The sequence below is a fragment of the Tachypleus tridentatus genome, chromosome 9 (genome assembly GCF_004210375.1).
Source record: "Tachypleus tridentatus isolate NWPU-2018 chromosome 9, ASM421037v1, whole genome shotgun sequence".
NCBI lineage: Eukaryota > Metazoa > Arthropoda > Merostomata > Xiphosura > Limulidae > Tachypleus > Tachypleus tridentatus.
Genome location: NC_134833.1, coordinates 67,592,143 through 67,605,071, shown reverse-complemented (window position 1 = coordinate 67,605,071; position 12,929 = coordinate 67,592,143). Strand labels below are relative to the sequence as shown.

Genomic DNA, 12,929 nt, shown 5'->3' with positions numbered 1-12,929 from the left:
ATATCTCCAAGGAAAGGTGGCATTTGTTGTCATCAGTTGAATGTATTAATATGTTTAGAATTAATAAACTTGCACAGTGTTTGAAACAACATCAACAACTATAAATACTTATAAACAGAGGAACATGACTGCCATTGTACACAGGTAAAAGAAATTATACTCAACACATTAAAGAAACTGCAACTGGTCTGGTGGTCAGGACACTTGAAAATATGTGATGTGAAAATTCCTTACCCTCATTCTGACATGACATAATCTAATCTGGTTCACAATGTAATAGTTGTTGTTTTACTAATACAGATATCATTTGAAGCATTATTAAGTATGTCATTATCCCAGTCAGCCCTCACTGGTACTGGATACAGTGGTATTTACTTTCACTCAGTCTATCTTATTAAAAGTTCAACCAACAACTGGAATGACCAGTGTAATTTAACTTAGTATCATGATATAGATGCTGGGAGTTTTTTATGTCGTTATACAGTCACAATCACTTGGAGCATCAGAGATGTTGTGGTAACTGTAACATGTCAAAGTTGTTTGTGGATTTCATACAGGTAAACATGGTAATATGTATCCATGTGGATTTCAAGCAGGTAAACATGGTAATGTGTATCTGTGTTGACTTCAGACAAGTAACTGATGGGTTACCCAGAAAGTAAAGCATGCATATTCATCCTGGCTGAACGGTGGTCAAGAGAGTGTCTCTCAGCTAGTTGTTCATCAAATCACCTACTGTTCATAAGTGGGCCTGACGTATGGTCTGTTACCTCGTGTTGCACTCACTATACTATTTACTAGAATAGGTTGGTGTACATTAGTTGATGTTTATACATCAACAGGAGAAGGTAGTTAAAATGTATTTATATACTAAGGTTAGGTATGCTTGTGGACTATGTGACCAACTCATTTTTGGCTGGACATAGGAAGATTGACCTGTAAACTATCACTTTAAGAGGTCATTTTCATGTGAAAGCCCATTAAATGACATATAGACAAGAGAAATATCTTACCAATGGACTTAAAGTACAGTATTTGGACCTGTAAACAGGTTGTGGATGTTAATAAGTCGAAGGATGACACAGTGATTAAGCTCATTAAGAGAAGATGTTGTCCAAACCTGTGGTAAGTTGCATGACCTTCATTGGCTTTTCAATATCGCTGAAGCTACACGTGGGCTATCTGTCCCTAATTTAGCAGTATAAGACTATAGGGAAGGTAGCTAGTCATTACCACCCACTGCCAACTCTTGAGCTACTCTTACCAACAAATAGGGATTGACTGTCACATTATAACGCCCCCACGGCTGAAAGGGCGAGCATGTTCGGCGCGACGGGGATGCGAACCCGCGACTCTCAGATTGCGAATCAAGCACTCTGACCACCTGCAGTTTACTTGATTTTTAACACTAATGTTAGGCCTATTGGTTGCCAATGCTTGGTCAGCCTCCAGCGACTAAACTAATTTTTAAAAATATTACACTGACAGTTTGTTTGGAATTAAGCACAAAGGCTATCTGTGCTTGCTCACTCACCACAGGTATCGAAACCCGATTTTTAGCATTGTAAGTCAAACAGCATGCCGCTGTTCTGCCGAGAGACAGTATTATATTACATTATACAAATAGGATTTTAAAAAATATTTGGTCTCTAATAGTCCGACGTAAATGACGAGTTCTAGTACTACGAAAAGCCTCTTGACAAGCAATCTTTAAACATCTCCGAATTGGAACTTAAAATGGACAGATGAAAGGGATGTGAAATATGTGAATTTCAGCTCTCCAGTGGCACCCGCTAAAAACTGGGTTTCGATACTCGTGGTGAGCAGAGCACAGATAGCCCATTTTGTAGCTTTGTGCTTAATTCCAAACAAACATACATTTTACGTTACAAATGTTGCCTATTAGTTAAAGGTTTGGCATTAAACAGTAACTTTTAAACTATTGTGCTACATAAATGTAAATAAGTTTCAGGAAATCTATTTTTTCATTTGACATCTCACCGTTCGACTGTCAAGTTTCGATATTAAACAAAAGGCCCCTTGGACAGTGAATTAAGTGTTGGGTTTAGAACATATCGGTAGAGTATTTGGTTTTTTTAATCAAAAATGTCAATCCTAATATAGTAATTTATAATCTACTTGTAGCAATATTTTGAGAAATAAACATAGAATATTAAGCTGCATACCCAAATTCTAATCGAATACACTATGTAGCATGCTTCATTCGTCAAGAAAGGCTCTGCTTCTGCCACAATGTATCCGGTCTGTGCGAGGCAATTGGAATTGCCTTAACCCGAACGAGTGGCGCCTTTTCATTGGCAGCTCATCCAGACGCCTCAAAGCTGTGCTGCTCCATAACAGGAATAAGTATCCGTCTCTCCCCCTGTCTCATTTGGTGCACCTCAAAGAGGAATATAACAGACCTTGCTAGAAGCCTTGAAATATGATGAGTATGGCAGGGAAATTATCAGAGATTTCAAAATTGTAGTATTCCTGATGGGTATCCAAGGAGGCTTTATCAAGTTTCCCTGTTATCTTTGCCTTTGGGGCAGCAGGGACACTGCAGCGCACTGCAATAGAAAGCACTGGCCATAACGGACCGAGTTCTCTGTGGGGAGGCACAATGTCAAGGGTGAGCCACTAGTGGACCTCCAGAAAGTGTTGTTCCCATCATTGTACATAAAATTGGGTTTTATGAAACAATTTGTCACAGCTCTTGATAAGGAGTTTGCAACCTTCAAGACTTCTTCCCTAAGCTGTCTGAGGCAAAGGTCAAAGCTGGTGTCTTCGTTGGACCACAAATAAAGAAGATTCTGGAGTGCACAGAATTCCCAAAGAAGTTCAGTAGGAAGGGAAAAAAAAAGCTTGGGGCAGCTTTGTCGCAGTGGTTCGGGGCTTCTTGGGCAATCACAAGGCCAAATATTATGTGGAACTGGTTAAGGCTCTGGTAAATCCCGAGACTATATCTGGGGGCTGATACGTGAAAGTGATTTACATTATAGTCGCAAATATCTAAAAAGTACTCACTTCTAAACATTTTTGTTCATTTTTGTATAACTTGAGTATAAATACATGTAAGTCTTCATCCATATGCTGTTTTATTCAGACCTTATGTAAATGAAAATGTACAAATTTGCCCGTTTTTATAGAGAATAGGTTAATTTCTAAATTTCATTATCCAGGTCATAAAAGCACAGTTTGAAGTGCATAATGGCTACTTTTGTACTTTTAGAACATAAGCAATTAAGAAATAACACATACTGTCTAGGAACAAAATTTGTGTTACGAGTAAGTTAGACAGACATACAACAAGTGATACTTTGACGATAACAGTACTTTGAGCTAGTTTTACACTAGATCAAAGTTCACACATTTTTCGAACTGTCTGAAATATTTCGTTTGAAATTCATAATATGAGCATATTAGCGTCAAGAACATGGAAAAAGATGAATTCTTTTTACCATTATTATTCGATGTAAGTAAATTATTTCTTATCTTCTATGATAGGCGATGCATTACTATTTTAAACGTTCACGACCATTCACTCCATTTTTTTGTGGGGATAAATGTATGAGGGTAATTGAAGGATTACACAAAATCATTCAATGTACAGATAAAAATCCAGTTGATTAATAATTATTTTTTATCACTGTTGAATCCTGTGTTACAGTTTTTATCAGAATTTTACCACCCTTTTTTAAATAGAAAATTTGTATAATTTTCAGTAGGTTATCCGTACGGTTTGGACTCAAGAACAATCACCCCATTTACCCAGTCTATTCTTGTGCTCTATTACTTTTCTTATATACTTGTGGGGCCTGGCATGGCCTAGCGCGTTAAGGCGTGCGCTTCGTAATCTGAGGGTCGCGGGTTCGCGCCAGAGTCGCGCAAACATGCTCGCCCTCCCAGCCGTGAGGGCGTTATAATGTAACGGTCAATCCCATTATTCGTTGGTAAAAGAGTAGCCCAAGAGTTTGCGGCGGGTGGTGATGACTAGCTGCCTTCCCTCTAGTGTTACACTGCTAAATTAGGGACGGCTTGCACAGATAGCCCTCGAGTAGCTTTGTGCAAAATTCCAAAAACAAAAAAAACAAACATATACTTGTGATTTTTTTTTACATATACTTCAGTATATTTTTTCGTTTAGCTGTTGTTTATTTAAAACAAACACAAAATTATTACAAATATCACATCTTCCACTCACAAGTTTCTTTCAGAAATTTAGTGAAATTTATCGTAATAATTTGTTAAACAGTTTGAAATATAACTGTGCTAATATTTCATTATGAAACATTTTTGTTTTTTAACATATTTTTAAGATACAAAACACTCATGTACTTTCAGTGCCTATTCCAACATTTCAAAGATAGTTACAAGAAAGCCGGTAATCTTTGGTTGGTATTATCAGTAATATAATTTGTACATAAAGGTTATAAAATCGTATCTAAAATAAAAATTACCAAAATGCTTCCAAAATATCCCAACAGATGTCACCGGCTACTGTCAAAGCTGTGAAGGTATTTAAAATAGCGTTGAATAATTGTTGTACTTCCGAGATCGTTTGGTTTGTGATGGAGGCCGAGGGAGAGCGTTGACGCAGACCATGGTACAACCACTTTTACAACATTTCTTGGTTCCAGGACAGTCATTGTCACTTTCACAGACATTTAGGGCAGGTATTGGAGAACATTCTTTAGGGCGAAGATCACCTATGGGGCAGAATCCTTCTGAAAAAAAAAAAAAGAGGGGGAGAGAGAAAACTGTTGGAGTAACTTTCTATTTTCAGCAGACTCATATATTTATATCTTTTTTTCTCTTTCTATCCATACTAGATCTGGCTTGGCCTCGTGGTTAGGACGCTTAAGCCACAGGTTCTAATTCTCGTCACACTGAACATGCTTTCTCTTTCAGCTATTGGGGCATTATAATGTACGGTCAATCGTTGGTATGACAGTAGCCCAAGTGCTAGCGATAAATGGTGTTGACTATCTACCTGCCATTTAGTCTATCACTGCTATTTTAGGGACTGTTACTGCAGACCTAGAACATATTTGCGAGAACTTCAAAAGTGACCACACGCTCCAGCCTTTACAAAATTGTTTAATGATAAAGTTGTGTAGTTGATAAAATTGCGTGTTTTTATTTCTTTTTAACATTAAAATACGAATACAATTTATTTTTTTTACCTTTATTATTTTGTACTGTGTTTTTGCTTGTATTTACTGATAGACTATAAATAAACTTATTGCTTTTAGCTCGATATTCTTTATATAAACAATCAAGACAGTTATTTTTAGGTTTATGTATATACTTTTGAAAATATGATATAATTTTTCTACGTAACATAAGAAATAATTTCACAATGACAAATGATTTACAGGTGAATTCTTGTTTACTGAAGGCTTTATGATAAACAAATTATATTTAATGAACAAAAACATGAAGTTGGGAGAAATAATATGGACAAAATCATAATGTTAAAATAACATTAAATAGCATCATTTCATAAAACAACTATTAACTACAAATAATTTGTTTGTTATTAAACGAAAAGGTACACAATGAGCTATCTGTGCTCTGCCTACCATGGGTATCACAACCTAATTTTTTGGATGCAAGATCTTGATCTTATCATTAAGCCACCGGAGAGCGTTTAAAACACGATGCAACGTATTAAAGATCGATTAATTTTATCATAATCGTGTTTCCCAGAAATTGAAACCTATACTAATTTTTCAGGAAAATCCTTACATACAATTTCCACTTTTAAAGCAAGGTTTTAAACATGGAAAAAATGGTAGCTTAAACAACGTGTAAGTTGACTTTTGTTAATTTCTAATACACATCCTGTATCTTAAGGCAGAAATGTCACACCTTAGGAAAACAAATTAAGCAGTTTTATAAGATACCATCACGTTCAGTAGTCACTTTAACTGTAATATTTTAGCATATACTACAAGTAACTTTCGTTATTTTTGCTTCTTTTTTTTTTTGTTCTCCAATGAGGTAGAATTTATAGATAACATTGGAGCTAACAAATAATTATTAATGCTGAGAAAGGAAGAGGTTCGAGAGTACTTACTTCCAGACAGATAAATCTATTGCGAACATCACGGAGAGTGGAACTAAAATATGGACACAAAATCTGTTTATCGACATAAGCACTAACGTGCCTTTATTTCATGTTTAGAGTAACATAGTTTCAGGTCACGCAGTTCTAGTACGGTATCCCACAATCCTTGATTGCTTCCTCGATGATCACTCATTATGTAAAACGAGCTTAACTCCAAGCTAATATTACCTTTTAAAAACATTTGCACCTCTTCTTCCCTTGGTCAAACGAGTACTAGTTATTTTGAATGCCTACTATAATATGTAACCTAAGCCTTACATTCTGCGTTAGCTTAAGCGTAAAATTAAACGCCTGAAGGAACTATTTGGATAAGATATTAATGAATACATTTGAATAAATATATTTTATTTTGTTGTTAAATTTAACAGTTTCTATGAAATACATATTATTTGCATAAACACTTTATAAAGGCCTGTATAATTGGATGTACGACACTCGTCTGATAATAAATATTAACATAACACCACACCAATTGGCATTCATCCAAAACAAGTCAAACCTTTACTCATTCCTAGCGGATAGAAACAAAGTTAATAAAATTGCTAAAAATGTAATTAAGGCTCCAAATTTCATTTGCATTAGTTTTATTAGAAACGTTTTCCGAGGAAGTAAGAATGTAATTTTATTTATTATTTAAAAGATTCAGCTACAAAAGTTTAATTTAAAATTTACTGTCAGAAGTCACAGCGTTTATTAATGAAACATCTTCTAACCGGTCACAAGGTAGGATATGGGGAGTCATTACTGTCTCAACACTACATTTCTGCGGTACAAAGAGGTCGTAAAGACAATTCACTTTCTTCAAGTATTCACCATGTAGCAGTCTAATTCAGGCCCGGTATGGTCAGGTGGTTAGGACGCTCGACTCGTAATCTGAGGGTTACGGCTTAGAATCCCCATCACACTATATATGCTCGTCCTTTCAGCTGTGGGGGTATTATAACGTTATAATCAATTCCACTATTCGTTGGTAAAAGAGTAGCCTAAGAGTTGACGGTGGGTGGTGATAACTAGCTGCCTTCCCTCTAGTCTTACACTGCTAAATTAGAGATGGATAGCGCAAATAGCCCTCGTGTAACTTTGTCCTTAAAACAAACTAGCCCTTTAAATAAATTTTCTGAAATCTGTGATATACGTTACAGCATAGACAACCCATGTAATGTAGTAAAGAATATTTATAACCTGTTAAATAAACGAATGTGGTATCAATTTAAGGGTGAAGTTAACCCTAGGTTCGTTTCTTCTGTTTAGAAGAAACTTGTCACTCGTGTTTCTAAACGGCCGAAATCCCACTATTATAATATCGACGCCATTGCTGACTGTCGTTTCTATGAGCAAAGTTCGAGTCTATCATATGAGGTTGATTGTATTATATGTGAATAAACGTATTACGTAACATTAAAATCATAACCTGTTAAGCCATCAGTTATCTAAAAACTACAGTAAAACCAAGAATATTTATTGCTCACTTCAACGACATAAGAGTTGAAAATATGAAAAATGTAATAGACGACTAACAAGTTAACACTGCAGTTATGAAGTTTAACGTCTAACTTTGAACAACTACAAGTTGTTCCATTACTTCAGAATTTCATATAATGAGATTCAACAAAATGTCTGGCTAACCTTTGACCTTAGAAACTGAACAGTCGTGCTCTATCAAACAATGTTGAACACATTGTTTCAGCTTGGCCACACAGTCTACGCACCCCCCTCCTGGGAACATTCGACGGCGTGAGGCAAATGGAAAAGTCAGTTTCTGTGGGTAGGAGTTATGAATTAAGATGAAAACGAACACTATAACGATGAGACGCATATCTGTGAAGATTTGTGGTAGATATTCCTTTAGGTGCGATGTTCACAAAATGTGGTTCTTTCAGTGTAATATAATCGTTATAAGAACGAGAAAAACGAGTGAGGTTTAAAAAAAAATCTTGCCCAACGAACTCGCTACGGGTTTAAGTAGGACACATGAAGAAATATGGTTCGGTTGCAGACCCGAAGGGTAAAGGTGTTACATTGTCAGGACTCAGTAGCAGGTTTGATTTTACTCGCGGCTGTAAACTCTTTCTCACAGTGAATGTTTTTGTTTTGGTTTGTTTTTGATTACAACAAAAGACAGTAGTTCGCTAAGTGTAGACGGGAGTTGTATTCCTACAACTTATCAAAACAGAAATTCTGGACACACAACCATAAATCCGATGTTCCTGGCGCTTGTTGGCATAGCTCTCATAGTGACAGTCTATAAAGACCTATGAGTAAGTTTCCACAATAATAAATCCAGTTTTCTTGGTGTTTATTCAAGTAGCACTTGCAGAGACAGTCTATAAATAACTGTCTCCCTCGTGTTGGCCAGGTTAGTACATGAATTAGAAATCACAGTAACATCACCAGCCTGTTTATAGATCAATTGAAAAAGAAAACATTATAGTTCAGAATAAACTTTCGAGAGTTTCTTCACTAATAATAATAATATGATTATTTTCAGTGCACTATAAGCTAAAACATTAATTCCAAAGAAAATGTGATCGGTAGCTATTACAGACTAAACCTCTTCTATAACAAATAATCAAATTAATATACCTTTATTCAGATAAATATTTCAAAACTCTTACTACAGGATACCGCACTTAGTTAAGATTGCTGTGGAATATGTATTTCCAGTCTTCAACTCTTTTAAGCACAGCCCTAGGAACCTACACGTGCAATGTGGATCTAATCCAAGGACATTCACTTTCAACATGTCAATGTTATGTTTGGTAATCTCTTACTCTAGCCTGGATAATCAAAAGACCCACTTTCAACATTTCATTGTTATGTTTGGTAATCTCATACTCTAGCCTGGATTATCCAAAAACACTTTCATACCTGGATGTTTGATCCTTTCCTTAGAATATTAAACTGTAAAGGTATCTCTTGTTTTACCGGGTGTCCTCAGATTATTGTTCGTAACGGCCAGATGAGTGTAAGGATATATCTTGTTTTATCAGCTGTCTCAGACTATTGTTATTGGTAACCACCAGATAAGTGTAAGGGTGTTTCTTGTTATATCAATTATCATCTGGCTATTACTGTTGCTAATGGCTAGATGAGTGTAAAGATATCTTTTCTTTTATCAAATGTCCTTTGGCTATTTTTGTTGCTAACGACCACATGAGTTTTACGTAAGGTTATCTCTTGCTTTATCAAGTGTCCTCTGACTACTCTTGTTGGGAACGACCAGAGAAGTGTAAGGATATATCTTGCTTTCTCAATTGCCCTCTGGCTATTCTTGTTGGTAATGACCAGATGAGTATAAGGATATCTCTTCTTTTATTGAGTGTCTCCTGACTATTCTTGTTGGTAACAACAAAGGAGGCTAAGAATGTCTCTTGTTTTATCGAGTGTCCAATGATTATTTTTGTTGGTAACGACCAGATGAGTGTAAAGATGCACCTTGTTTTACCAATTGTCCTCTGATCATTCGTGTTTGTAAACACTAGATGAGTTTTACGTAAGAATACCTCTTGTTATATCAATGTCCTATGATTATTCTTATTGGTAACGACCAGATTTGTGTAGACATATCTCTTTTTCTATTGTCCTCTGATTATTCTTCTCGGTAATGACCAGATGAGTGTAAGCATATCTCTTGTTTCATCGACTGTCCTCAGACTATTCTTGTTGGTAATGGCCAGATGATTGTAAATATATATCTTATTTTATCAGTTGTCTCTCACTATTCTTGTTGGTAACTACCAGATGAGTTTTACGCAAAGATATATCTTGTTATATCAAGTGTCCTCTTACTACTCTTGTTGCTAACGGCCAGATGAGTGTAAAGATATATCTTGTTACATCAAGTGTCCTCTTACTACTCTTGTTGCTAACGGCCAGATGAGTGTAAGGATATATCTTGTTTTATCGATTGTCTCTGACTATTCTTGATCGTAACGACAAGATAAGTGTAAGGATATATTTTGTTTTATAAGTTGTCTCTGAGTATTCTTCTTGGTAACGACCAGATGAGTGAAAGGATATATTTTGTTTTATCAGTTTTATAGGGCTAATCCTATTGGAAACGACCACATGAGTTTAAGAATATCCGTTGGTTTGTCAGTTTTCCTATGGCTATTCTTGTTGGGAGCGACCAGATAATGGTAAAGATATATCTTTATTTGTAGATTTTCCTCAGACTATTCTTGTTGGGAACGACCAGATGAGTTTAAGAGTATTTCTTTTTATATCGAGTGTCCTCTGACTATTCTTGTTGATAACGACCAGATAAGTGTAAGGATATATCATATTTTATCAGTTGTCTCCGACTATTCTTGTTGGGAACGACAAGATGAATGTAATAATATATATTGCTTTATGAATTCTCCTGTAACTATTCCTGTTGATAACGACCAAATGAGGGTAAAGCTACATCTTGTTTTATCAAGGGCCCGGCATGGCCAAGCGTGTTAAGGCGTGCGACTCGTATTCTGAGGGTCGCGGGTTCGCATCCCCGTCGCGCCAAACATGCTCGCCCTTTCAGCCGTGAGGGCGTTATAATGTGACGGTCAATCCCATTATTCGTTAGTAAAAGAGTAGCCCAAGAGTTGGCGGTGGGTGGTGATGACTAGCTGCCTTCTCTCTAGTCTTACACTGCTAAATTAGGGACGGCTAGCACAGGTAGCCCTCGAGTAGCTTTGTGCGAAATTCAAAAACAAACAAACAAACAAACAAATGTTTTATCAATTGTTATTTGACTAGTCTTATTGGTAACCACCAGATAAGTTTGACGTAAGTATATCTCTTCTTTTATCGAGTGTCTTCTGAATATTCTTGTTGGTAACGTCCAGATGAGTGTAAGGATATACCTTGTTATATCAGTTGTCAAGGACTATTTTTGTTGGGAACGGCCAGATCAGTATAAGGATATCTCTTGTTTTATCGAGTGTATTCAGAATGTTCTTGTTGGGAACGACCAGATGAGTGTAAGAATATCTCTTGTTTTATCGAGTGTCCTCTAACTATTCTTACTGGTAAAAAACAGATTAGTGTAAAGATATCTTTTTTGTCAATTGTGCTTTGACTATTCTTGTTGATAATAAACAGATGAGTGTAAGGATATCTCTTCTATTATCAAGTGTCCTCTCTCTATTCTTGTTCGTAATGTCCTGATGAGAGTAACGATATATCTTGTTTTAACAGCTCTGACTATTCTTGTTGGTAGCTACCAAACGAATTTCACGTAAGAATATTTCTTGTTTTATCGAGTGTTCTCTGACTACTCTTATTCGTAACGACCAGATGAGTTTAAGAAGATCTTGTTTTCTTATCAGTTCTCCTATGATTATTTTTGTTGGTAACAGCTAGATGAGTGGCTAAGGATATTTCTTGTTTTATCAATTGTCCTATGGTTGTTCTTGTTGGTAATGGCCAGATGAATGTAATAAAATCTGTTGTTTTATCAGTTGTCCAATGACTGTTTTTGTTGGTAACGACCACATGAATGAATGAATATATCTTCTTTTATCAATTGTCTCTGAATTTTCTTCTTGGTAACGACCAGAGGAATGTAAGAATATTCCTTGTTTTATCAGGTGTCCTATGACTATTCTTGTTGGTAACGTCCAGAGTAGTGTAAGTATATCTCTTGTTTTATTAATTGCTCTGTGACTGTTCTTGTTGGTAACGACCAGATGATTATAAAAATATCTCTTGTTTTTCTAGTGTCCTCTGACTATTCTTGTTGGTAATGGCCAGATGAGTGTAAGGATGTATCTTGTTTTAACAGTTGTCTCTGACTATTTTTGTTGGTAACGACCAGATGAGAATAAGGCTATCTCTTGTTTTATCAACTATCCTATGGCTGTTTTTGTTGGTAACGACCACGATTGTATGAATATATATTCTTTTATCAGTTGTCTCTGACTATTCTAGTTGATAACTACCAGATGAGTGTAAGAATATCTCTTGTTTTTTCAGTTGTCCTATGACTATTCTTGTTGGTTACGACCAGATGAGTGTAAGAATATCTATTTTCTATCAAATGTTCTTTGGCTATTCTTGTTGGTAACAACCATATCTGTGTAACGATATCTCTTGTTTCATCAACTGTCCTATGTCTATTCTTGTTGGGAACGACTAGATGAGTTTAAGGATATCTCTATTTTTATCGAGGATCCTCAGATTATTCTTGTGGATAACGACCAGATGAGTGTAAGAACATCTCTCGTTTTATCAATTGTCCTATGACTGTTCTTGTTGGTAAATACCTGATGAGTGTAAGGATATCTCTTGTTTAATTAATTGTACTCTGGCGATTCTTGTTGGTAACGACCCGATCATTGTATGGATATCTCTTGTTTTATCAATTTTTCTACAACTATTTTTGTTGGTAATAACCAGATGAGTGCAAGGATATCACGTTTTTTATCAGTTGTCCTCCTACTATACTTATTGGTAACAACAAGATGAGTGCAAAAATATATCTTGTTTTATCGAGTGTCTTCTCACTATTCATGTTGTTAACGACAGGGGAGTTTAAGAACATCTCTTGTTTTATCGAGTGTCTTGAAACTATTCTTGCTAGTAACAAACATATGAGAGTAAAGATATCTCTTGTTTTATCGAGGGTTCTCATACTATTCTTGTTGCGAACAACCAGATGATTTTAAGGATATCTCTTGTTTTTTGGAGGGTCCTCTGGCTATTCTTGTTGGTAACGACCAGATGAGTGCAAGGATATCTCGTGTTTTATCAGTTGTCGTCCTACTATCCTTGTTGGTAACGACCAGATGAGTGTAAGGATATATCTTGTTTTATC

At 35.9% G+C, this 12,929-nt stretch overlaps 1 protein-coding gene across 4 annotated transcripts; it reads right to left on the bottom strand.

Annotated features, from left to right (window-relative positions):
• Window positions 1-4,134: 4,134 nt before the first annotated feature.
• LOC143225393 (whey acidic protein-like) lies at window positions 4,135-8,521 on the bottom strand. 4 transcript variants are annotated; one of them, XR_013013822.1, is made up of 2 exons: window positions 6,083-7,532; window positions 4,135-4,727 (listed from the first exon to the last, which is right to left on the bottom strand). XR_013013822.1 is itself a non-coding variant. In XM_076454709.1 (2 exons), exons 1-2 carry the CDS (start codon window positions 7,947-7,949, stop codon window positions 4,522-4,524), a joined length of 393 nt encoding a protein of 130 aa, XP_076310824.1. In that variant the 5' UTR covers window positions 7,950-8,521; the 3' UTR covers window positions 4,135-4,521. The 4 variants fall into 4 exon arrangements, 2 of the variants coding, with proteins under 2 accessions (XP_076310824.1, XP_076310823.1); XR_013013823.1 differs by having other exon boundaries at window positions 4,135-4,724; XM_076454709.1 differs by lacking the exon at window positions 6,083-7,532 and adding an exon at window positions 7,760-8,521 and having other exon boundaries at window positions 4,135-4,724.
• Window positions 8,522-12,929: the final 4,408 nt, after the last annotated feature.

Coding starts and splice junctions, on each gene's coding strand:
- LOC143225393 (XM_076454708.1), bottom strand. CDS start 7,949: ATGCGTCTCATCGTTATAGTGTTCGTTTTCATCTTAATTCATAACTCC. Junction 4,728..7,759: donor TTCAGTTTCTAAGGTCAAAG/GTTAGCCAGACA, acceptor TTTTTTTTTCAG/AAGGATTCTGCCCCATAGGT.